This window comes from Bison bison, unplaced genomic scaffold (genome assembly GCF_000754665.1).
Source record: "Bison bison bison isolate TAMUID 2011002044 unplaced genomic scaffold, Bison_UMD1.0 scf7180017864519, whole genome shotgun sequence".
Lineage (NCBI taxonomy): Eukaryota > Metazoa > Chordata > Mammalia > Artiodactyla > Bovidae > Bison > Bison bison.
The window spans coordinates 6,692,702-6,719,555 of NW_011495072.1; the positions used below are offsets into that span (position 1 = coordinate 6,692,702).

The 26,854-nt window shown below is 39.2% G+C and overlaps 1 protein-coding gene across 4 annotated transcripts in view; it reads right to left on the bottom strand.

Moving 5' to 3' along the window:
- Positions 1-6: 6 nt before the first annotated feature.
- The window catches only part of HIPK1 (homeodomain interacting protein kinase 1), a 51,882-nt gene continuing 25,034 nt past the window's right edge, over positions 7-26,854 (bottom strand). For 2 of the 4 annotated variants that reach the window (XM_010830770.1, XM_010830768.1), the window contains exons 4-16: positions 21,864-21,983; positions 21,000-21,086; positions 19,884-20,068; positions 19,356-19,518; positions 18,338-18,563; positions 13,651-13,772; positions 12,580-12,714; positions 9,844-9,986; positions 9,262-9,444; positions 8,580-8,786; positions 6,703-6,944; positions 4,559-4,689; positions 7-3,460 (exon numbers count right to left, since the gene is read on the bottom strand). In XM_010830770.1, coding sequence (XP_010829072.1) covers positions 2,972-3,460; positions 4,559-4,689; positions 6,703-6,944; positions 8,580-8,786; positions 9,262-9,444; positions 9,844-9,986; positions 12,580-12,714; positions 13,651-13,772; positions 18,338-18,563; positions 19,356-19,518; positions 19,884-20,068; positions 21,000-21,086; positions 21,864-21,983 — 2,433 coding nt within the window. In that variant the 3' untranslated portion in view covers positions 7-2,971. Of the gene's footprint in view, positions 3,461-3,745; positions 3,851-4,558; positions 4,690-6,702; positions 6,945-8,579; positions 8,787-9,261; positions 9,445-9,843; positions 9,987-12,579; positions 12,715-13,650; positions 13,773-18,337; positions 18,564-19,355; positions 19,519-19,883; positions 20,069-20,999; positions 21,087-21,863; positions 21,984-26,854 lie in introns of all 4 variants that reach the window. The other 2 variants (XM_010830771.1, XM_010830769.1) reach the window with 2 other exon arrangements.

A 26,854-nucleotide genomic window follows, 5' to 3' on the forward strand; every position in this document is an offset into this window, starting at 1 on the left:
GGCGTGTTTTGTGTCCCCCCGCCCCCCTGCATCTCATTTCTTACAAAAACAACAAATCTTATCCCTTGTAGAGGAAAGATAAGGAACAAAAAAAGTTTCCATAGATCTGCCTTTGAGAAAGAAAATGAGAATGTTTGGCAAAAAGAGTTTTACACAAAGATCACCCACGCTGACACAAAAAACTGTATAATACTAGTGACAGAAACTGTACAAACTGCTTGGGTATCTTGACCAATACAGTGCTGAGAACAGAACTCAATATAATGATGAAAAGAAAGTAGAAAAACATCATGTTCCTGGTAGGCTGTTCTGACTATCTGCCCCATCCTGAAAGCCCTTCCTCCTTCCAATGAAGAAATTCCAAATACCTTGACAGCTCCTCGGTGTTCAACCTGGTACAGAGCTTGCTGACCAGGTCCCATGAAGTCTCCCATCTCCATCCTGCACCTCCTTGACACCATCTCTACAAAGAACCAGTCCTAGACATATCCCTCAAATCTATAACCTTCAGTTCAGATGGAACACATCCACGTCTTAGGGTTAACCTTCTTCCCTCAAATCTTTACGGGCAGGAACTTTGCCATCCCCAGTACCCTCTTCTTGACCCAGATCCGTGCAGGAGCTGAGAGTACAAGGACAATTTCACAGTTTGAAGGGCCCCAAGAATACAGAAGTTGTTAAAAAGAAACCTCAGAAGTCCAATGACTCAACAGGCTTTGGTTCCTTCTTAATATTCTTCACCGGTTAAGAAGCCTTTCTGTGAGTTCCCTGTCACCAGCGGCATCACAAAACTCCTCCTCATAGTATTGGGGACATGGTAAGCAATACAACAGGCTCTTTGGTATAAACACATCTGTTACATGTTTTTTTCAACAAGCAAATATTTTACTAGGAATGTTGACTATTCGCAGGAAGGACTGCCACATGGGAAAAGGAAAAAATCAATCATCTAAAAGTGATTGCACATACTTAAAAAAATGGAGGGGGGATGCATATTTAATATTGACTTGACTCCTCTCACCTGCTTCCTAAATTCTCACAGAAGCAAGGTAGCAATGCACAGTGAGAGAGCCACATAGGGAAAATGCTTCTGTGAGAACACAGCTGAGAATCCAAAACAGAAAGGGGTAGAGGTGGTGGTAAAAGAGAGAAGCTACTGTTTTTGTTGTCCAATGTCGGCAGGGAAACTGAGAATAATGCATATACACAACACAGCTACTAATCCTGTTCTGATAAATCCCGGTGAACAGCTTTGGGTCCACGGGGGCTTGCTGGTCCGTCCTAAGGCAAGCTCACTGTAAACTCTATGAACCACTACATTATCATATAAGGCACTACAATAAGGGAAGGAGGAGAAAGGGAAGGAAGAGACACACACTGAACAACTCCTCACCAGACACACCTGTGCAAAACAATTCCAAGGGTCTCCTCTCCTTGCAGGCAATGCCCCTGCTCACTCAGCACTACAGTAATATGCTCTATTATAATCGCAATTAGTTCACATACATTCCAACAAGTATCAGTTCATTTGGTTTAAATACAATGGAGACATCAATTTTATCTCCGGGGTAACACTGGAGGATCAGATACACACTAAATACACAATTCAAGTGTAATCACTACACATTTGATTACAAATAACATTTTGGGTTAGCAGGAAAAATTGCTTGTTATAGTCTTCTAATCAGTATGTACATATTTAATTATGCAAAATATTAAAACACCACCATTACAAAACTTCTAAAATATTTTTAAATTCAGTAATAAATTTTTAAAATATTTTTTGCAATTCCTACATGCACTTATTATATAAGTCTTAGTAAGAGAGCATTCAATTTGCTGCTGGCATACAAAGAAAGCTACTTTTAAGTATAAAAGCTATACACAACGTTATCATCTGATTTCAGATCCTTTAGCTTTCTCCCCAAATAAATCACATAGAACAAAGGGAGAGATGAGGCAAAGAGAGAAAGAGGTGTATTATTGAAAATTCATACTAATCTTCAGGCAAAGCTCATCAATGCCAGTATCACATAATACAAAGAGAGCTTGCATATAATAAAACCACCACCACCATACAATAATAACCACCTTAATGGCTTTTCCAAGAATAAAATTGAAGCTGAATCAGAGAAAGACTTTTTTTTAAATAATTTAAAAAGAATGCACAGGGCTTCATTTAAAAAGAACACCCGGTGCTTTCATGGTAGGTATGGATTCTCTCACACTAAGTTACCAGCAAATGGTGAGCTGCCTTTTTAACACTACTTTATAATAAACACAGGAGCAACTGAGAGAATCCCAATAGTAACACAGAGTAGTATGTAACCAGTTTTGCAAAAATAAAAATTTCCCACTAAATATAACATGACATGAAACAAAACTAAAACACCGTAAGCTTAAATGTCCCATTAGCAAAGGTAAAATTCTGAGAAATGCGAGACAGTAAAATACAGACTTGTGCAAGCTGCTCTTAAGAGAAGCAATTAAGTCTTGGTTTTTAAACAAGCAGAAAGTAATGGTTTTCCTTTCCTTACTTGTTACCAGATTTCAAGTCCTCCTATTACCGTTTTTCCTCTGACCAGGAATTACAATAAAATAAAGTTAAATAAAAAGATACTTCACTTGTTTTTAAAAGCATTTATAGAAATCAAGTCAGAGAGGGAAAATATTTTTCAAAGGTAACTTCAGAATGATCTCTCTTCCTTGGTAACTGCAGACGATGGGCATCTGAACTCTTCCAAATACCAAAAATGCTGTCACAAAAATAAAGAATTAAAAAACAGGGCAGACTTTGGGAGACTACAACAATGCAGTCAATACTGAGACAGGTTCCCCAGAGAAAAGCCTTCTGCTTCAGTGGGCCCCTGTGGAGCAAATTGCTGGCTAAGGAGTTTCAGGAGAGGGTAAGGGAGGGGCTCATGACAGCCCATTAAGAACTCTGCCCCCTCCCCTCCCTTATGCTCACCAACTACAAGTAAGAATACTGGCTGATCTTGGTAGGACTCAGTGGATATCCAGTGTAAATGGTCGAGCCTCGGGAAGACCCAATGTAAGACTGGGTGGCAAACTGGTGTTGGTACTGAGCAGGGGCCACGCTGGCAGAAGTGAGGAGACTGGGCCCAACACTGACAGGGACCTGGTGCACCAGAGTGCTCGGATGGGTGGCATAGGCTGCAGCGTGCCTTGAGGAGCCCTGGGGGGAGAAGAGATGAGCAATGGAGGTGGTGGAGCCCAATGCAGCCGCAGAGGTGGGGGCAGCATACGTATACAGATGAGGCTGGCTCGGCAGGTGAGCAGGGGCTGGGGCCAGGTGGGGGTGCCCCGTCGAGTGTAGTGGGCTGCCATGCTGAAAGGCGTAGGGGGCTTGGGAGAGCGGGGCCACAAATGCCTGCTGCCTGCGGGGGGCAGGGTTGCTGCTTCTCTCCTGCGAGGTTGGAGCTGATGATGACTGCTGGTTCTGGAAGGAGGAAGAAGGGAGTGAGGAATCTTGAGGTCACTAATGGCCAATTTTGAGAGTTGAGGTTCTAAAGTAAACTGCTTCTGGGCTGCCAGGGCACAGATCTCCCAGACTGGCAATGCTGTCAGAAGGCGGCCATCCATCCCTCTGCCTCCTGGCAGAACAGATCCTAACCCAGCCCAAACAGCAGCAGTTTGTTCTCCAGTATGACAGAGAAAAGGGGGAAATCAAGAGTTCACAGGGGTTACCCACTCCTACGAGTGAGCAACTGTCGACTCAACTCACCCTATTCTGGCGTCAGTGACTTTGAATCTTCCCTACCCTCTCTTCCTTGCCATTGTTTCTTTTGTTCTCCTCTAAGTTCTTCACATCCCTCTTGAATTGTGGTGCCTAAAACACATGCACTAACTCGAACGCACATCTGCACTTGTATGTGCTCTCTCTCTCTCACACACACACACGTGTACACAAACCCACAGTTACACCCCCACAGTTACACTTTCTCACTGCTAATAGCTTCCATACAAGCACCATAATTTTAGCTGAGGAAAAAGTGAACACAAATAGAGTAGGGACCCTCCCCACCCATCAGAAGATCAGATGCAGGGAGAAGAGCCCGAAATCCCAGACTCAAGCAACATGTAAGACTAGAACCAGTAGATTAAGTGTACAGACAGCTTTTCACTGTCCCTTGCTTCAAGTAAACAGTATGAGGCTCAAGTTATTTATGACCCAGGAGATAAAAGAAGAGAATCTGGTCTCAACGCTGGTGGTAGTGCAGAACTAGGCATGGACTAAAGCATCCTTGGTGCTTTCTAAATTCCAGACATTTCTCTAATTACCCAGGACAGACTCGGAAGGTCTGATGGAAAACCTGGATCGTATACTCTGAACACACTCATGGAGGGAATAAAGAGACACAGCACATGCAGATACGATGCGGGCCATGGAACACCAAGCTGTTTAACACAAAAGGTGCTTCATTTGGCTTTATTCAGCAATCCAGCCAGAAGCAGGTTTCTCCAGAAAGCAACAATAGGGGGGATCCCAAACAGAAAGCAGCAGCCCCTAGCTGCTAAGGGTAAGCCCCTAGCTTACCTGGCTAAGGTTGAGTGGCTGCGCTGCACTGGTCCCCCCGCGTTGAGCTCGGTACCCTGTGGGGGTGATACAGCATCCAGATGACTGCCCACTCACTGAAGCCACTGGCTTGGTCTTAGTGCTCAGGAGACCTAAAAAAAGGGTCAGCTAGGCCTTAGTTATGAGCGGACATGGGCTCAGTATCACTGAGCTAAACCTCACATGGCACCACATTAATCAGTCCATGTCTATATGAAGTTTGCAAGAGTTAAGGTTGCATGTGTATCTTATCTCCTCAATTATATTTACACCAGAGGAACAAAAACTATATTATCTCTTTTTGTCCTCCTACAGAGCTCCAAGAGGGTCTTCAGAAGGGTCACTTCAGTAAATGGTATCTGATCTCCAGTAAAGTGTTAAGGTACTATTAGAAATATAAACGCAAGTAAGAACAGACCCTGCTCCCAAGAAGCCTAGGGTTTTATGTATGAAGGAATTAAACAAGAACAGAAATGACAATGTGAAACTGAGTAAGATACTGGTAATACTTCGGAACATTAAGGTGTCAAAGGGGTTTAAAGGAAGACAAGATTGTATCTTGTTGGGCATTCACTGTCTCTTGAAATTCGAAGAAACTACAGCTGAATATAAGCATGATCAGTTTTCAAAATGTTGCTTCCTTCTGTGGCCTCATGAGGAAAACTGGAGCATATATTCAGTGACTGGCGGAGCATCCTATTTACTTTGGACCCAGTACAGGACAGAGCTCCTAGTAATGCTGCTCAGGGATTTTCCAGTGGCTTAGTGGTAAAGAATACGCCTGCCAATGCAGCAGTCCTGGGTTCGATCCCTGGATCAGAAAGATCCCTTGGAAGAGGGAATGGCAACCCACTCCAGTCTTCTTGCCTGGAGAATTCCAAGGACAGAGGAGCCTTGTGGGCTATAGCCCATAGGGTTGCAGAGTCAGACATGACTGAAGCAACTTAACACAGCTTGGCATCAGAAAGGTTTGCCTTGTCTGCAGTGGACAGCTACTTCTGAGGAGAAGAACCACATGTCACCCTCAAACTAGAACCCTGCTTATGTCTCTGGTAGTATTATAATTCACAGTAAAATACTAAGTTATAGAAGTATGGAAGGGATGGCTATATTGATGCCAAAAATTCACAGGCCTCTCTATAAAGAGATTATAAAGTTGCCACTGAAAAAGAGCTGCATCGACAAGGACTATATTTTCTGGGCCCCCTCGCTTCTAGGTGGGGCCATGTGATGAGTTTTCACTATTTCTGGGGCTAAAGAAGTTACAACTGTGTGTGCCTGCTCCATACTTCCTTCTGACTGGATACTGAGGATTCCAAGGCTCTGATCCCTAACTTACTGCAGGCCTACCAACCAGGAGCACTGGGAACTCATGTGAGTAAGGAGAAAATTTCTATCATGTTAAGCCAGGAAAACTGGGGTTTATTATTACAGTTTGCATTTCATTACCCAATAACTAAACCAGGAAGCCTAACCCCAGCATCTCACAGAACAAAAAAAGATAGAGGTAATTCGGTTGATAATACAACCCATAAAGGCATCACTGCTATGCCATTGGGTAAGAAAAGATCTAAAATACCTACTGCTTTCCAAAACAGCTTTTGTAATCATTTTTAATATTATCAGTATTCAATATTACCCTATTTGTGGACTGTCAAATTTGAATCACCTGTGGCAAAAAAAAAAAACCTGCCTGCGAATTCTCCATGCCTCCCATAACATATGTCTTATCTACCTTCTTCCATCAACGGTGAGTACATTTCTGAGACTCCAAGCTCATTTTTATATTAATCCAAGCAAAATGAACACAAGGAGATAAAAACTGATGGCAAAAAATAATCTCCCATTACAAGGAACTGATTCCTGAATTAGGTAAATTTTAGGAAACTCTGTACCGCTAGTCTGTACCACTGGCACAAGCTGCTGCTGTTGTTTAGTTGCTCAGTCGTGTCCGTCTTTTTGCAACCCTATGGACTTCTGTCCCTGGGATTTCCCAGGCAGAATACTGGAGTGGGTTGCCATTTGCCTCTCCAGGGGATCTTCCTGACCCAGGGACCGAACAGGGATGTGTGTACTAAGGAACACACATTAAAGGAGAATTCAGTTCCAGCTATGACAATACTCACCTGAGGCCTGGGTTGCTACAGTGCAGTCACCAAGCTGAGTTTTCAGTGGAGGTACAATGATGGTGCGGGTGCCAGGGCCATCTCCCACGACTCTGCCAGGCCCCTCCGGAAGGGGCCCACTATTGCCCCGGAGAGCACTCAGGGTCTCAGTGGAGTACGGACTGCTCAAGGAAGAGTCAGAGTCTGGAGAATCATTGACAGTGACGTAACTGATGACATTAGACCTTGCCTTCAGGCCAGAGCTGAGGAGAAGAAAAATACATGAAAATTCAACCTTCTTACAGCAATGTTTCTTTGCTAGTCTCCAGTCCTCTTGTAACAGCAATGATGATAATCATTGTGATAGTAATAATTAACAGTAGTGGCAACAAATTTCTGAATACTTTTTATGCGTCAAGCACTATTCTTACACTCTACATGTATTTCATTGAATCCTCACAACACTTCCATGAAGCAGGTACTCGATCCGCGTTTTGCAGAGAAGGAAACTGAGGCAGAGGGAGATTAAGAAACTTGACTGCAGTCATGCAAGTGGTACGTGGTGAAGACAGGATTCAGACTCAGGACAGAATGACTCCAAAGTACACACTTTTAACAACTATTCTATGTTGCCTCGTAGCCATTCCTATTCACAGTAATTTCAACAGTATTCTTCAAACACCACCTTTTTTCATATCACCCTGCTAGACTATACAGAGAAGGCAGTGGCACCCCACTCCGATACCCTTGCCTGGAAAATCCATGGACGGAGACGCATGGTAGGCTCCAGTCCATGGGGTCGCTAAGAGTCGGACACAACTGAGTGACTGCACTTTCATGCACTGGAGAAGGAATGGCAACCCACTCCAGTGTTCTTGCCTGGAGAATTCCAGGGACGGGGGAGCCTGGTGGGCTGCTGTCTATGGGGTCACAGAGTCAGACACGACTGAAGTGACTTAGCAGCAGCAGCAACAGCTAGACTATAAGCAGTTCCTTACTGTATCTAACTAAACTTTTCATTATAGGTGTTTTTTAAAAAAGTTTCTTCACAAACTGATCCCTACCTTACTACTTTTACTTTTTCCTTAATTTTAAATAGGCTTTGTTCCAGTCAAAGCAATCCTGCTGGTTATATAATTTTTGTCATTATTATGTTCCTCAGTGGAAAATTTACTTTTTTCTTCCCCAAATCAGTTCAATGACCACTCTCAAAACTTAGTTATCACCTCTTCTATATGCCAAACACCAAAAACCCAATGAAAAAGAACACAGAACAATCAAGGCAACTGACTATGCTCAGACCAAGAGAGGTGTGTATCACAGTCCTTGAATGTATCCACTCTCTCTTAGTTCACTGCTCAATTAAACTTGGATTAAGGTGTAGGGATAAAAGGAAACAATCTGGTACTTAAATTCTTAAGCTGAATGATCATGTAGCAGTAGGGGGAAAGAAGGCAGCCCTACTTAAACTCTACCTCTTCCAACGAGGTCTGTTTACATAAAAAACTACATGAATTTCAAATAATCTCATATCTTCCAACTTGTTCCAATCAACTGTTGTTTATATGCTTCTGTTACAGTATCTGTTTTCAGACTCTGAAGTTCCTTAAAAGCAGGGGATCATGTCTATAGTATATAATGTGCATTCTAAGCCAGAGTAGCCTGAGTAACCATCAAATGTATCTGAACGAATGACTTAACTGATGAACGTAAGTAATATTAAAGAAAACCTGACAATGTTCAGTGATGGAAACTTCAGTGTTCTGGCCCACTCACAAAAGGCCATGCTTCCAAAATAGCCCTTTTCAGTCATTCCTTTCACAGCCACTATTCTGAAGCCAATAGACTAAGACCAAGAGTAGGAGCCACAGAGCCAGGGAAACTTTCACCTGTCTTACCTATTGGGTTTGTATTTGTTGTCCTCTTCCTCATCAGTGTCGCTGCGGATGGTGATGACACTCACAGCAGGGCTGGGAGTATCTGGAATGATGATTGGCTGATGCTGATCCTGAACAGGAACTAGGGAATTATAAGAAGATGTGGTACGGAGGGGGCTGCTCCCAACCAGAGAGTAGACTTGAGACGGCAGAACATCCAGAGAGGACCTGCAACAAAAAGTCATAAGAAAGCTCATTCAGGCTTGGTCCCCCAAACTATAATAGATAACTTACCCCCAGAACTCTTTGATTTCTTTTTACCAAATCATTAAGCCAATATATTTAACTATAAAAGTTATAAACTAACTGCTCTAGCCAGAGTTTCCAGGGGCAAGAACACCAAAATTAGAATACAGATTTTATTTTTGTATGCCTTTTTACCCTGTGGTTAAATTTCACGGTGTAAAGTGGGCAAAAAAATAAAACATCAGCCAAAATCAGGCTGGATTCAAAGTAGCAGCAGAAAGAAATGATTAGTGTAACCAGGACACCTCTGTCTGTGTGCATGCCCAAAGGTTAGCTCTTTTCAATTTGGCAGCTTCTTGCTGCTTCATACCAAAAGTGTCTATACTCCACACTCTAAATGCCAGGCAACATCTCTCTCAAACTGGCAGTTTAACTATCAGCCCTAACAGAGACTTACTTAGAAGAGACTGGAGCAGACTGTTTATTCTTCTTTGAAGGAAGGGAACTGGATTGTTGTTGTCTGACAACATGGGCAACGCCAACATTAAGGGGCTGAGCAGTGGCCAATGTCACGTGGTTCGTCAGCAAGGATGGCTGCTGCATGATAGTGCTGTACTGGTTGCCATGAGAGTGGGCATTCCTGTATCAACAGAAAGAGAAGCGTGAATGCCGAAAACGCTCAGAAATTAGGACCACATAGGTACAAAAAGCAATGAAAACAACCAAATAAATATTTTTTATTTAAGGCTGGGCATCTGGATTATAAAGCTTTGGGGGCTTTCACTGTATGGTTTCTAATTGTAGAAGACTTCCTTTAAATCTGAAGAAATCAATTCCTGAACTTAGAACCTATTGTTTCCCTGTATTCGAAGTTTTCTTGTAACTCCATCTCCTAGCCTGATATGGATTCTTTTCTTCAAGGATTTCACAGAGATAAATCTTTCCCTTATTTTCTTCCTGTCTCACCAAATCTTCAAGAGCCCCTTCCCTAAGGGATCTGCCCTTGTAAATCTCCCAGAGAGGAACACAGGGCACTTGCCTCCAGTCTGTGAGCTGCTGGCCGCTGCCCATGGCCTCTGGGATCACTGCAGTGGGCTGGACAGAGTTGTGTAGAGCTACCCCAGGCAACTGTTGCCAAGTGGAAGGCAGGAGAATTTGTTGGGTTCCTCCAGGCCAAGCCTGCTGTAAGGAAACACACACAAAAAGATCCAGACTTGACTCATTCTTGGCTTTTTATTTTTGTTTTTTTTTTAGATGAAAGAAAAATTCATATCTTAAAAGAAATTCCTTGTAGATTGTTAACTTGCAGAGATTAAAAAAGGAAGGTCAGAGGGGCTCAAGGTTACAAGTCTCATACACAGGGAAAAAGAATGCATTGCTTTCTCTTAGCCACCTCCATAACCTGACCACCAGGGTATTAAAGAAAGGCAGATCCCTGTGGTTAAGAGTTTCTACTGCACTGCAGAGTAAAGAGGTAAGCTCCTGTTAAATGCTGAAGTAATATTTTTGCAAAGGGTCTAAAAATGTCCCTAGAAAGAATTAAGACAACTCCCTTGAGATTAAAAATAAGAATTTAAAAATGTGAGTGCCAATCAGATAAAAGACATCAGGTCAATTCGACCCATAAAACAAAGAGAAGAATTGTTCCTTTTTAAAAGTGTAGTACTCGGAAAATGGAGCCAGATGTGGATGACCAAAGGCCAAAATCCTTTGGCAAACAAGCTTATGCCAGCAAGAGAAAACTAACATTATTTATAGTCATGTGATAGAATTTTTTAAAGGCAATAAAAAAATATTTAAGAAATAGATGGAGTGTACCATATTTTGTTTTTAGTAGTTTCCTAAAATATGTGTAATTTGTAAGAACATAACTTGACATAAAAACTAATCACTGAAACAAAATACATTATTTGTAGTTTTTAACAAGCCATGCCACTTGCAATAGATATCAACAAATATGTTTTCTGTACTTCTTATGAAAATTGTGGCATTTCCTTTAAAAAAAGGGAACAGATTTAAAGTCTGCTTTTTAAACCTGAATTCTACAGTACAATCACCTACAATGTCTGAGTACATATTGTTCTGTTTCTTGAATTTCAAACTGCAAGGCCATCAACACACTTGTTTTAAAAATATTTCTGCAAGTAACAGATCCACTTGTTACAAATACCCGTTCCAAACAAGAAGCCTTCAAATTAGAGAAACTGCAAACATGTCTGCTACCATAAGCAGAATTCAAAACAAAACAAAACAGAAAATAAGAGAAGTATGTTAAGTCACACCATGCGTCTTTCCATAAGCCAACACCTGCACAAGACAAAGCATGTAGTTTAATACAGAGCAAGAAGTAACATTTCAACGTGAGGCAGAAATCTGGCGTTCCAAGCGACGAACTGTTTTGACAGAGGAAGAGCAAAAATATGCAAAGCTTAGCAAATGACTAGTGCAAACTTAAGAGAAGCAGCAAAGGAGAAATGTCAACTACCATTCCCAACCTCAAAACTATAGGTGTGCAAGTTAAAACCAGTGGCTTGGATCACTCCAAGCTGGAAATTTATCTGACTCCCTTATACTCAGCATTTATGTTTATGATGGAATTATTTTGGCGGTGACAGACTTTTAAACTGGAAACCAAACAAACCCCAGCAACCAAAATATGTATTCTAAAAGTGTTTTCACTCACATGAGTCCTTGAGAAACAACAAAAGAAATTTAAAGCCACTTTGAAAGATGGGGAAGTATCAGGATTCAACAGTATCAAATAGGTTTTCAAATGCTTATCTGATTTTAATTTTTAAATAACAAATGCTGGACGTCAAATAAATAATTCTAACCACCCCCCCAAAACCAAAACACATCCAAAAATCACTGTTAGTGTTCCAAATGTTGAAATATACCTCAAAGTTCTGTTTGTTTTCTAATTTCTAAGACCCATACTACTACATTTGATGCTATATTTAATAATTTTTCTCCATGACTTTTGATAACAAAGATATTATTCTTAAAGTTTTTCAATCATATTTTCACCTTGGTATAAAGACCTATTCGTAAAATCATTTATTTACCTATAAATGAGTTCACTTTTGATTTCAACCAACAAATGAAATATGATCTAAAAAGGCTCTAAAGGGAACATGTTTAAATGGAAGCTATAAGCTGCCAATGATCATGAGTGGCAAAGAGTTATCTTCATAGGTTCATGGAGGGAAAGTTAATACCAACTGGTGAATAAATTAAGAGAATCTTAAACATTTCTACATGCACAAAACGTTTAGAAGCTTGAAACAGTAGGTAAAGGAAGGAAGCTAACTTGCCAAAGAGTTCAAATTTTGGCCATCCAGGTACCTGTAGCAGAGCCAAACTAAAGGCCACCTCCTTCATTCTTAAGGTTCAGAAGCTAAAAGATAGGGCAGAGAACAGATGGCAGTGCTGAAGCTCTTCTGAGGCTACACCAAGAGCTTTCATCACATTAGGCTGGCAAAGAAGAACCAAAGGATCTGACTCTTTCAGAGTCACACTGAACACCAGAGTCAAACAGTGAGTGCTTCGGCAAATGTCAGGGAGGAAAACAATGAGACATTAAAGATGTAGCAAGAACACAGCCACAAGATGGCACATGCTTCCATGCCCTCTGCAAAGACTAAGTTAAAAAAATCTTTTTTGAAAAATGAGAAAACCAGAAAAAAAACAGAACAAAAACAAACAGGAAAAAATTAAAAATAAGAAAGAAACCAAGGAAACTCCGTTAGTAACACAATCAAGTGAGGGGAATTACCAGTACAGCGGCAGTCTGTTCAACCAGCGCCGGCCGGCCGGCTGCGCAGCTCAGAGTAAAGGGCACCGCATACTGCGGTGTGATGGTGGCTACTTGAGGGTGAAGAGTTGCTACCATTAGTGGTGTACAGCTTCCCTGAAATGTAGATTAGGCAGGTGAGTGAAACAAACACCGAGGCAGGTTATCTGGATTCAGAAGGGTTTTCAATCCCCCCCCAAGTTATTACCAACAAAATGCAGTAGTTTCACATCACTTAAAATTCATGTACCAAACACAACTTTCCCCTCCAACTTCGCACAGCATTGGCCAACTAGGTCAAATGTCAATGGCCTAAAGCAAAAAAAATATATAGGAATCCTTCTTGGACCAGATTCAGAGGATCAGGAAACTGAGTTACTAAAAAACTCAGTTAACAGCATGTATTAAGACTTTCTCTTCCTCCTGCTCACAAAATGAGGGTTTTGGATTTCAGGATTTGCTATATGGCGTGGACCACAAACATTTACATACAGAATTTAAAATTCAGTATCTGTTGTTTATAGGAATATTTCATGAGTTTCTTGATCACCTTAGTTGCATTTTGCATGGCAGGTATAAAGTTTTAAAACTTTCTACAGCCTAGTTAAACACAAGGAATGAAGGGATGTATTACTTGAAGAGATATCCTGATATGATCCAACCTCTCAACTATGATGAAATTCTCAAAGAGTAAAGGGGACACAGAGCAAAAGGGAAACCTTTTACTTTTAGAATTCAAGTGTTGTTACATGTTGTACTTTAAGAGCATCTAGATAAAAGATTAACTTCATCCTACAAAATTAAATTTACTCAGGGGACAATTTCTCAAAGTCTGGCTATTTAAGTCTCCAAGTCTAAGGAAGACAATGGCAGTAGCATTAGGAATGAGTGTATCATTCCATTATAGATGTTCCATTTTAAGTCCACTGAATATGACCAAGAAAGATCTTATGGTCAAAGCAGATTTCATTTTCTAGGACCAAATATCTGATTCTCAACAGTGCTTCGGAGAACTTCAGCACTACTGAGTGTCCAGGCTGCTCTGGCCCTTACCTGCGTGAGGACCCCTGACTGTATCTGCAGTGGCTGAGCAGCTGGTGCCTGGGGGACAATTGGCACTGCATTATCCATCCTCACAGGGAATCCAGAGTGTTTTGTTGTTGCTTGTAGTCCAGCTGTAAAAAGCAACATCACAGTTATATTGCTTTGCTAGGTGTGGGGGGTACTACCTGTCTGGGGGCTTTTTGGTTTTTAGCTTTTCAGTTCAAATAATCACCACCCAGGTTTTCGTTCTAGACACTTCAAACAAAGGAGTTTCACCCAAGTCTGAGAAGTTAAGTAAAGGGTGACTTGGTTCCCTTCAGGTTAGATCAATAGAAAGATGCTTGACAGGAGGAGGGCTACTTTCAGGAAATTCTAAAATTTTTTTTTATCCAACAAAGCTTAAAACATTACACTCATTCCACTCCCATTAACAGTAGAGGCAAAAATAAACAACTCTGCTTAGTAAGTTACATTCACTTTTTAATCCATTAAAGACAGAAAAACACTTGAGCATTTAAAAAAATATAATCTATTAAAAGCAAAGACTTCATAACTTTTGGTTAGATAAGGAACATTATAAAAAGCTCAATAATTTATTATCTCAGTCATCTTTTTGTTTAGAATATTTTAAGGGGATGTTTTTACTCAACTCCTCAAAAATATATTACCTAGGTCACAGATTAGTCATATATTTTATCCTTAACCAGTATGTGAACTGAAGGAATTATACCTAGGATAAAAGTATTTTAAAAGTAGACATTGTGGTTTACAGAAATACTTTTCAATACTTATTTTAGAAATCTGCTCTCATCACTAACAGCTTTCTAAGACTCTTTCGTAGTTAATGGAAAGCTAAGAAAATTAAGAACTTTTTGTTGCCTTTAAAACAATGACCGTATCTCATTACTGTTTTACTCATTATCCTCTGGGCACACATGCTGAAGAAATGTTTTCTACAAATCAGGAGTATCTCATTCTGGGGAAAAAGGAGGCTCAAGATCGTTCCACCTTTTGCTAAGACTTGAGAAAAGAACCTTCAAAGCTTTCTTTTAAACCTATCCTGTCAAAGCTTTCTTTGTAGAGAATTTAAGTTTCTATTATGTCTCTAATTCACTAAAGCTTGCATTTTTGTTAAAAGAGAGGATATAGCCATTTTAATTAGAATGTCAGTGACACTTTCTGGGCTATCACCAACTAGTTTCTCTGAAACTTACTATGGAGGTATCAAATGAGCACAACTCATACACTCTAATATGTTGCTTCTGGCAATTTTCCATTTCGTAGTTCAAGTAACTTAGTAACTAACTGTCATACAGGAAAACATAATCCAGAAATGTACAAAGTAAAAGAGACTAGTAAAATAAGAATTATAGAATACTCTAATAATAACTTTTAAAAAAGTGCTACTTACATAAAAATAAAAGGGAACAAATCCAGGTATCCAGATTTAAAAAAATACCAGTCATTCTTCCTAAGGCAACGCTATTTAATTAGAAAGCTGCTGCTGCTAAGTCACATCAGTCGTGTCCGACTCTGTGCGATCCCATAGACAGAAGTCCACCAGGCTCCTCTGTCCCTGGGATTCTCCAGGCAAAAACACTGGAGTGGGTTCCCATTTCCTTCTCCAGTGCATGAAAGTGAGAAGTGAAAGTGAAGTTGCTCAGTCGTGCCCGACTCTTAGCGGCCCCATGGACTGTAGCCTACCAGGCTCCTCCGTCCATGGGATTTTCCAGGCAAGAGAACTGGAGTGGGGTGCCATTGCCTTCTCCGAATTAGAAAGCTAGGTAACATCAAAATTCTTGTCTATATCCCCATGGCTTAGCTACATTATTATATTATTATAATAGCCTACAAATTGTTAGGAACTGAGGAGACAAAATTTAGAAAGAAATGTTCACTATAGAAGCTTATCTTTGTCTCCTAGGATGATGAAATAAAAGAGGACAAATTAAAGAATAATAGTTGCCACTGAGCAAAATGTATATCTATTTTGGTCAAACAGAAAGCAGTATTTATATACCGACCCACAAATGTGACTCTAAGTATTAGATTACTACAGTAATTTAGGCTAAGCCACAGCAGTCAAGATAGTTTAAAACTAGCTTTTCCAGGGAAGCCCCAAGTGGAAACAAAGAATTAACCAAAGGCAGCACTTTGGGAAGGCTCTCCCTGGGCCCTGAACTAAAAGTATTAAAGTTTTATTTTGTTTTTGAACACAGCCCTTTAAATTAAAACAAAAAACCATGAAAGTATGGAAAGAAGAGTAAAACTATCTAATGATGAGGGTCTACTCTCCTCTAAGTATAGGCATCTTATAAAAGAGACGATGGTGAAACAGAAGACGGCAAACCTGTCCTAGAAGACTGTTGGGCAGAAACCAGCATATGGCTACGGCTGGCAAATCAACTGACAACTCTTTACCACTATTTGAGTTTAAATACTGAAAGGCAGTAAAGAATAACACCATATATAAACTATGGGCCTCACTGCCTGGGTTCAAACTGTGGTTCTACCACTAACCAGTCATAAAAAAACTGGGCAGATGAGGGAATCATGATCAATTTTTTCATCTACAAACTGGGGATAATGACATTACCCACTTCCAAAGGTTGGTTGTGAGGATGAATTAATACATGTAAAAGCACTTAGAACATTATCTGAGTAATACATATCAGTTTTCAACACTGTCATCACTTTATTCTAAAACTCCCTTTCCTCTGGAAATTTTAAAATTTGCTCTATCTAGCTCCTCAGGTTATTTAGGTTTCCTATATACGGAAACTCCAGTACTTTGGCTACCTCATGCGAAGAGTTGACTCATTAGAAAAGACTCTGATGCTGGGAGGGATTGGGGGCAAGAGGAGAAGGGGACGACAGAGGATGAGATGGCTGGATGGCATCACCGACTCAATGGACGTTGAGTCTCAGTGAACTCCGGGAGTTGGTGATGGACAGGGAGGCCTGGCGTGCTGCGATTCATGGGGTTGCAAAGAGTCGGACACGACTGAGCTACTGATCTGATCTGATATACGAAAAAATTTTCTAAAGCTATACTTACCTAATTATACCAAAACCAGTTAAACCACTTTTCCCTTCTACCTCTTCTGTTTACATTTTTCTTTGTTAAAAGAACTAAAAGTTCTTCTGCCTCATCTCTTAAATCATCTGAGAAGCAGCAGAAAACTTCAGAGTCCCACATCTGAAAATTGTTACAATGAAACTCACTTTGGAAAAGGTGATGGGGAAGGAGATGGCTATTTGCTAAGTAGAAGAATCACTCAATGTATGATAACCCAAAGTACAGAATTTACTATGAAGCACACGCAAAAAATAATTAGGTAAATTAGGCTAAATTTGCATTTACGGATTTTGAATCTGCTCCTCCGCTCTCCCTGTGGTTTCTCCCTGGTTTACATCGCTATCGCTCTCCTGTCCTCCCGGTAATCTCTCAGTCTCCCCTAGCCCCTCTTTGCCTTCTGCTTGCTCCAACTCTGTCAGAAACCAAACAAACAAGAGAGTCACAGTCAATAAGTAACTGAAGTAAAAAGATAAAAATGCTAACTGCTTCTATGTGAATTTCTATGAGTAGCCTGAATCCAGGTTTATTCCCAGAGGACACTGACACTGACTTTCTAATGGGAAAGTCAAGATGTTGTCAGAATATATCCTTAAAATAATTTACCTTTTTAAATTATTTTTTAAATGGTTCATGAGATCAATGAACACTGAACAACAATGAGAAAATGAGCAAGGATGGAAATGTGAAAATCAAAATCTTATTGTAACACATCGGTGAGAGCTCCCTTCTTCAGCTACTCTGTTCCTGTTGATAGGCGTTTGTAGGAACAACATAATTTATAAGCTGAAGCAGATAATCTTAATAATGCCTTCCTCACACAAATACCTCAGCTTGTAGAATTTTTCAGTTCAATAATGATCTTTATTTCTGAATATAACTTAAGAGATGCCTATATTTTTAAACATGAGTTTTACATTTTTGAATGAAATTACTTTTTCATTTGGAATACTAATTTTATTTTATAATGGAATGATAGAGGAAATATGATTCAGTATACAGCAGTTCTGTTTCAAACAACTTTTTTCAAGATGTATATACTCTGCACATTGAGAAATACATGTTTATGCCAGATACAGGACATTGGTACAAGGTCTCAATGTACAAGAAAACTAGTATTGGGCAATTCAAATATGCTATGCTATGCTAAGTCACTTCAGTCGTGTCCGACTCTGTGTGACCCCATAGACAACAGCCCACCAGGCTCCACTGTCCCTGGGATTCTCCAGGCAAGAACACTGGAGTGGGTTGCCATTTCCTTCTCCAATGCATGAAAGTGAAAAGTGAAAGTGAAGTCGCTCAGTCGTGTCCGACTCTTAGCGACCCCATGGACTGCAGCCTACTGTCCATGGGATTTTCCAGGCAAGAGTACTGGAGTGGGGTGCCATTGCCTTCTATGCAATTCAAATAAGTAAACAGTAATTGAACTCCTACGTGTCAGAGAGTATCATAATTAGACAAGTAACCAGTGTAAAAAAGGTCAGCCTTCTTCAGTTATCTTCGTATCAGAGACTGAGTTTAAATCTATCAAAGATCAAAACTAAGCAAAGAGATACCTAATGAGGAGCTGCCTAAAGCAGGTAGGTCTGATATAGATAATACAAGAGTTTCCCCACTTACTTTGAAAAGCAGGTGGACATACTATAAATGTTTGCTGGAATGGATCTGTCTGAGTGCAAATCTGGGTAGTTCCAGGCTGCAAGGAAACACCTTGCTGGGCGACACCAGGAACGGGTGCTGCAGATGATGGGTACAAAGCTGACTGGTAGTTTAGCAGGGAGACGTCGGAATTAGCCAGAGAAAGAGTAGCAGCTGCTGCAGTAGAACTGGAAGCTAGAACACTGGCCTAAAAATAAAAGGATTACAACCAGTATAAACATTTTCACATACACAGAATCTATCCAGAAAATTAGGAACAAAGTTTTAAAATGTAATGCTAACTGTCTTTGAAATAACTCTCTGCTTAAGAAATTCTTCCTATCTCTAAACTTAAGGTCAATTATAAAGTCGGAAAATAAAAAAACCAAGAATAAAAAACAGTTCTGCTCTAGTTGAAGCTATATAAATAAACCCCTACCTTTTCCTTCTTTGTAAAAAGCTACTGGATATGAGATCCCACAGAATTTCATGTGCTCTTCCATTTAAAAGGTAGAACTAGCTAAGAAATTAGGAAACTTAATGTCTTTAGAAACAAACTTAAATGTAAATATCACTGTTTGGCAAACAAATGCAAAACCACTCTTAATTAATGGAATTCACAGAAACAAAGAAATCAGTGGTTGGTGGGCAGGACAAGATTCCAGTTTATCAGATAAGTAAATTCTGAGGACCTAATATACAGCATTAAAAAAAAAAAATTACTGAAAACATCTTTTTATACATGTAATGAGAACTATCTAACAAAGAGAGAGTCATTTGGCTGAAGTCAGTACATGAACAGCAATAATAACTAAAGAAGCCAGGTTCCACTTATTTGACTATGCTAAGACTGTTAGCACATGACCAGTAGGTACTATCAGTCTGAAACTTCTTATGAAGCAACCATCAAAGCAAAGACTGGTTTCTTTACCTCACCCTGTACTCTTACTAGGTTTTATCCCACTTAGGTTCTGAGTTTCCAAAATCATTTACTGAATACCTGATTGTGCACTGTATTGAGTTGGTTGCTGAAGCTCATAGTTAGATTTGTGCTTGTATTTGGGGCAACATGTGTGGTGAAGGGACTCTTGATCTGACTCACTGTATCATACATGTGGACCCTCCGTTTGCAGATCTCCATGTTCTGGAAACAAGACTTAACACTGAAAAAGAGATTAAAAAGTCAATGAAATAAAATCTCTGATTTAAGAAGGCAGCAAATAACTCAAGATAAATACGATCAATGTTTTTCCCTCCTGAGTACTTTCAGAGAAAATGAACCAAGGATCTTTCAGAGAAAATGAATCAAGCATTTTTATAACCATAAAGAGGAAAAACACACATCTAATTTTTAATCTCATGACTTTTCAATGAGAAGAAAAACCATCATTGAGCCAAATATGCAAGTACCAAAGCCACTGCTCATGTGATACTTCCATTTAGCTGTAAGATAAACAGAGAACCTGTTGAGTGTAAATCAACAGAGAACTACATCATGACAAAATGCCCCAGACCACACTATACTCACTGATTGCTATGTGGAAAATCCAGAAGGTGAGTCATTGTCACAAACTGGTGGTTAAGAGTTTTCAGAGGAGTAATTCTCTTATCTGCATCAATTGTTAGCATTTTTTTTAACAGATCAATGTATTCTCTTCGATCCGCCTTCTCTGCCAACATATCTGTTCCCTCTAAGTCTGTAGACATGTTCACCTTCCAAGGAAAATTTAGAAATACTACAGTTCATCACTTAACCTTTAACGCTGACATTTAACATCTGTGTTGTGTATATATATTTATACATATATAATATTAATATGTATGCTTTGTGTGTGTGTGTGTGTGTGTGTGTGTGTGTGTGAGAGAGTTGCTCAGTCGTGTCTGACTCTTTGCGACCCCACGGACTGTAGCCCACCAGGCTTCTCTGTCCATGGAATTCTCCAGGCAAGAATACTGGAGTGGATTGCCATTCCCTTCTCCAGAGGAACTTCTGGGAATCAAACCCTGGTTTCCTGCATGGCAGGCAGATTCTTTACCAATGTATGCTTTATATATAAATACAAATATATGTATATAGATAGATAGACCTTAAGAGAAACACCTGATGAAATTTTTTCACAATGGAAGCTCTTATACTAAAACATTCAATTTGGTACAGTTCATTGGTAGAACAAAGATGAATAAGCTCTTTTCATTCAAAATCTGTATAAAAGAGATTAAACAAAAATGACTGTTATTACTTAAATACAAGTTTCTATTGCTGAAAAGATAAAATGAGACAGTATGTGATTAAACAGAGTTTGGAATAAAAGCCCTAAATAAATGCAGTTTTTATGCAGGAGCTATTTATTCAGTAGAGAAAATGGACAAGAAAGAAACCTTCATAAATAATATTTCAAAATACTGACATGAATCAAGACTAGTTAAGCAAAAGCAAAGGAGAAATAATTCTAAAAATATCCTTTGCTAGGATTCAATCATTCTTTTAATATATGGCAGAATATTAATGTGTTTATGTTAAAAATGAAAAAAGAACCCACTAGATGATGATAAACTGAATCTATCTTTAATATAACTAATGGAAGTGTATCTCTGATTAAGGAGATACACAAATGTCTGACTTTCTGAAACATTCCATACTCACCTGAGCCATATCATCTAAACAATTAAAAATGTACTTTCGAGCTTCTTTTGACTTGATCCCAGTTTCCAATTCATGTTCTTCAGGTGTCTACAAAATACAGTTTTTAAAAAATTCCATCCGTATGATATTTCCACACTTTATTCTAAATTAAAGCCAGATTACAAAGAAACAAGTATCATCATCTTCCCAACCAGAGGTCACAAACATGAAAGTAATTTACAACCAGGAAGTCTTCCAGTAGAGATGGGACCTTGATACCTGGCCTTGCTTTCAACAGTGATAAAATAAATGTGCAACCAATGATGTAGCACAGTTCCTTTAGAATGTCGGTTAAGAACAGACACAGCCATTTTTTTCTAAACACTACTTTCAAATGAAACAATATTTCAAATGCTAACTATTTAAAAGATTCAGAGACACAGAGTACTACTGGATTAATTAAATTACTCACATTTCAATGTTTTCAAGAAAATAGGTAAGGTCTTAATATGGGCAGTTATAAAATTATGCTGTTGTATCATATTTATTGAGAATTCACAAAAAAAAAAACCCCACTACTAAATTACTCTAGTTCTTCCTATCACTCAATGATAAGTAAGCACTACTCTCCATGCCCTCTTCTTAGCTGCTGATTCAAATATATAAAATAATCTCAGCCAACTGTACTGGAATTTAATGTGTTTTTTTTTTAAACTGAGGATAAGGCATATGGATACAATGAAATAATTTCTCGAAGTATTTCCTCCTGCAAATATACATTCTCACTGCCCACCCTCCTTCACCTCAATTTAATAACTAAACTTTGAATTCAAATTGAGATTAAGGAGTACAGGAATGAGTAGTATAGAACAATAAAAGTCAGACCTTAAGTCTCCATAGCGGGTACCCCAGATTAGGATCTCTGTTGAAAAACCTAGTAGTTTTTGTCCCGGCACTGAGAAGATATTCAGCTGGCAGGCCTTGTGTTTGTGAGATGTAACGAATCTGAAATGTCAAAATCATCAAAACATTGATTTGGAGTGAAAAGGGAAATTATTAAAAACTTTCACACTAAAATATTATTAGCTCTAGTCAAAAAAAAAAAAAAAAGGTATCACAAAGAAATTAACTATTTGATCAATACAAAGGAAATTTATCTGTAAATACATGTATTATTCCCAAGTATTTATTCAGTAACTTTCTTGCCACTACACCTGTTATTTACAAGGAAAACTCAGTTTTGAAAATTTTCTGTGTGACCCTTTTTGGTTTCCTGTAGACTTCTGATACAGAGCTCAAAAAAAGATATTTCTAGGACAGAACAGAAAGTTTTCAACAAACTATTTCATGGATTACCAAGGCTATGTTTGTTGATACATTATCAGATTCAAAAGATCAGGAAAAAATTTCTATAAGCCTCTTTCTTCCTTAGCTACCTCTAGCTCTAACTCTAGCTCCAGTCAATAGTCCCTAGTCAAATGTCCCTACACCGCCACAGAGTTTCTCTCTCATACCACAAAATTAAGCACTTAATTCAGTTTCTCTATTCCCACATCAATAAAGGGCAGGTACTATGCTCATTCATTCACTATTTATTGAACAACTACTTTGAACTAGGCTAGCAGTTCTCAAAGTGTGGTCTGGGGAACACTGAGGGGTCCCCAATATCTATTTAGGAGTCTATGAAATAGAAACTATTTTCATAATAGTACTAAGAAGTTATTTGTCTTTTTCATTTCTTTCTCACGGGTATACAGTAGAGAGTTCCAGAAGTGATGTGTGATGATGTCATTGCTCCAATGGCTAATGAGACATGTGCTTGTATATTCTTGTGCTTTAAAAGTTTCCCAGTTTTATTGTCCACACCTGTCTTTACTTTCACAATTCTCTCTATCCCACAAGGCAATTTGCTCCTTTCCCATGCGGCTCAGCTGGTAAAGAATCTACCTGCAATGTGGGAGATCTGGGTTCGATCCCTAAGTTGGGAGGATCCCCTGGAGAAGGGAAAGGCTACCCACTCCAGTATTCTGACCTGGAGAACTCCACAAACTATATATAGTCCATGGGGTTACAAAGATTCGGACATGACTGAGTGACTTTCACTTAACCAATTGAAAGGAAAATAATAGGTTTTTTTTTTTTACATTCCCCCCACCCCTCAGATATGCAGATGACACCACCCTTACGGCAGAAAGTGAAGAAGAACTAAAGAGCCTCTTGATGAAAGTCAAAGAGGAGAGTGAAAAAGTTGGCTTAAAGCTCAATATTCAGAAAACTAAGATGGTATCCAGTCCCATCACTTCATGGCAAATAGATGGAGAAACAGTGGAAACAGCGGCAGACTTTATTTTTCTGGGCTCCAAAATCACTGCAGATGGTGACTGCAGCCATGAAATTAAGATGCTTACTTCTTGGAAGGAAAGTTACGACCAACCTAGACAGCACATTAAAAAGCAGAGACATTACTTTGCCAACAAAGATCGATCTAGTCAAGGCTATGGTTTTTCCAGTAGTCATGTATGGATGTGAGAGTTGGACTATAAAGAAAGCTGAGCACAGAAGAATTGATGCTTTTGAACTGTGGTGTTGGAGAAGACTCTTGAGAGTCCCGTGGACTGCGAGGAGTTCCTACCAGTCCATCCTAAAGGAGATCAGTCCTGGGTGTTCATTGGAAGGACTGATGTTGAAGCTGAAACTCCAATACTTTGGCCACCTGAGGCGAAGAGCTGACTCATTGGAAAAGACCCTGATGCTGGGAAAGATTGAGGGCAGTAGAAGACAGAGGATGAGATGGTTGGATGGCATCACCAACTCAATGGACACGGGTTTGGGTGGACTCTGGTAGTTGGTGATGGACAGGGAGGCCCGGCGTGCTGCAGTTCATGGGGTTGCAAAGAGTTGGACACAACTGAGTGACTGAACTGAACTGAACAGAACACCTCCAAGAGCTTCCCGTTTGGTGCTACAGGTAAAGAATCCATCTGCCAATACCGGAGACACAAGAAACAAGGGTTCGATCCTGGGTCAAGAAGATTCCCTGAAGTATGAAAATGGCAACCCACTCCATTCTTCTTCCCTGGAGAATCTCAAGGACACAGGAGCCTGGTGGGATACAGTCCATAGGGCAGAAAAGAGACAACTGAGTGACTGAGCACACATACTCCATATGAGAATGGCTATATTTAATGATAAAATTAGAAACTTGTAAGCAAGGATATCTTACTTCTTCTCATCTCTCCTCCCCAAAAACTTCAGTTTTAATTATTAATGCAATGTATATTTATATACATAAGCTATATAAACGGAGCTGTTTGGGGGTCCTCAACAATTTTTTAAGAGTATAAAGCAGAGGTCAATCTACAGGGCAAACCTGGCCTGCTAGCTATCACAAGACAATTTTAGACAGGAGGATATTACCCTGAGTCTGTGGGACATACCTAACTGGAAGCCGAAATAAAGCATCAGCAAAATAGAAAAAAAAAAATTTTTAATTGTGAATAGGAACACTTTAAATGTGAACTTCTTTTGCATACACAAAGGGTGAAATATTATGTAACATCCAGGGTAAAATCTGTACAATTAAATACCATGCAGACATTTTGAATGACAGAAGTATATTTATTGACATTGTAAGAAAGATATTTCATAACATCCTAAATGAAAAAGCAGATTACAAATTAAATATAACCTCACTTAAATTACACTTCCCTGATTCTAAGAGGCATGTTTTTTCACATTAACATCTTTCCAATTAGGATATGTGTTAACAACTGATAGCCATGATAAATCATGGTTTAATTGAAAGCATTCTTTCTTAGAGGTACAGCAAAGTAGTGCGTCTTTCAACCAGTGGTGTCTTAGATTTGATAAACACAGTGTGTATGTTCCTCTATATCCGTTTATATTTGAAACATAACTATATGCAGTGCATATTCCCTCATTCATTCTTTCAGTACTTACTGAGCCAGACAATGATTTTCAAAATAAACATGGCTTCTGCCCTCACAGACCCTGCAGTCAAGTGAAGGAAACAGACACTGATGTATAATTCAAACTGAACAGGTATCTTGAAGAAAATAAATAGGCTTCTACAAAAGGAGGAGCCCAAGATGGAGGCTTGGTGAGGATAAGGTCCTTGAGGAAGTGACACTTCAGCTAATAAATGAGCAGGGACTGACTAAATGAAATAAATGAGTGGTGGAGAAGCTTTCCTAACTAAGAGAACAGTATGCATGAGGGCCTGTGCTAGAAGGAAACACTCTTAACCAGTGCTGAAATAATGCCAGTGGGTCTAGAGCAAGAAAAGCAAGAAGTGGTGTGAGAGCAAATCCAGAAAGGGAAAGAAGAAGGGGAGGAACAACCCACGGAGGGGCTCAGAGGCCATATTAAGAATTTAGTCCTTTATTCTAAGTGACAGGAAACCACTAAAAGAGCAGAGGAGTGGGATCATCAAATTGGTGTTCTGAAAAAAATCACTCTGGACAAAAGACTGGAGGGAGGCCAGAGGAGATAAAGGGAGGTTGTCTAGTAGCCCATGCACGCGATGGAGACAGACTGGACCAGGGTAATAGCAGTAGGAAAAACCTGACTATACTCAAGAGGCATTAGGACACAGATGGTCAGGCGATGCATGTGTGTGCACATGCACACATACACTGCGAAACTACGCTTTCCTTCATAGAATTTATCTCAACTGTCCTATTTAATTATTTGTATAATTATCAACGTCTATTTCCCATCACCAATATATAGGCTCCACGAGGGCAAGGATAATGTTTTATTCAGTGCTGTGCCCCACGTAATCAGAGCACCTGTGATACAAAGTAGGTACTCAATAAATGTATAAAGAAAATTAACAATTAAATGTGTAAATAAATATAAAATATACCAAAATGTAACAGGTTACCTTGGAGGGGTAGAACTACTAAAGCATGAAATTTTTGTCTCTTGGCTCACTGCATCTTTTCTAATTTTTCTACAATGATGCACTTACAAAATTAAAAAATTTTAATACCTGTTAAAGTAGAATGGGAACTATCATACAGATACTGCTTTTCACATAGCTTAAAATAAAGCAACAAGAGCCCCACCTTTATGTAAACAGAAAGTGTTACTGTCATTTGTTATTTTAAACAACTGAAATGTTTCCAACAAAGTTGATGCTATTAACTAATATCTGGAAAGGGTACACACATTTGACTTTAAGACTCACAAACATTTGCTGTAAAATCTCAACTTTAGCATTTCCAAAAACGCCACAGCTGATATCATACTTAACAATGAAAGACTGCTTTCCCCTTAAAATCAGGAACAAGACAAGAAAACCGACTCTTGCTATTTCTATTCAACACTGTACTAGTGTGGTTCAGTGCAAAGCAGCCAGGCAAGGGGAAGAAAGGAATCCAGATTGGAAAGGAAAATGGAAAATTTATTTGTAGATGACACGATCTTCTAGTTAGAAAATTGTAAGGAATTCATAACAAAAACTATCAGAATTAGAGTCATTAGAAAAAGAGTTCAAGAAGGGTGCAGAATACAAGAGTACAAAATTCACTGCATTTCTATACACAACCACTGAACAACTGAAAATAAAATTAATAATTCTATTCACTATAGCATCAAAAAAAGAATACTTAGAAATAAATTTAACAAAAGAAGTAAAAAAACTTGAACTCTGAAAATTACAGAACACTGCTAAAGAAAACCTAAATAAACCTGATCATGTTTATGGATCAGAAGCCAGTATTGTTAAGATGGTGATACTTCCAAAAGTCATCTTCTGATTCAAGCGATCCCTAAAAAAAATAAATAAATAACTTTCTTGGGACAAAACAGAAAAACCCACTCTAAAATTCATATTGAATTTCAAGGGACCC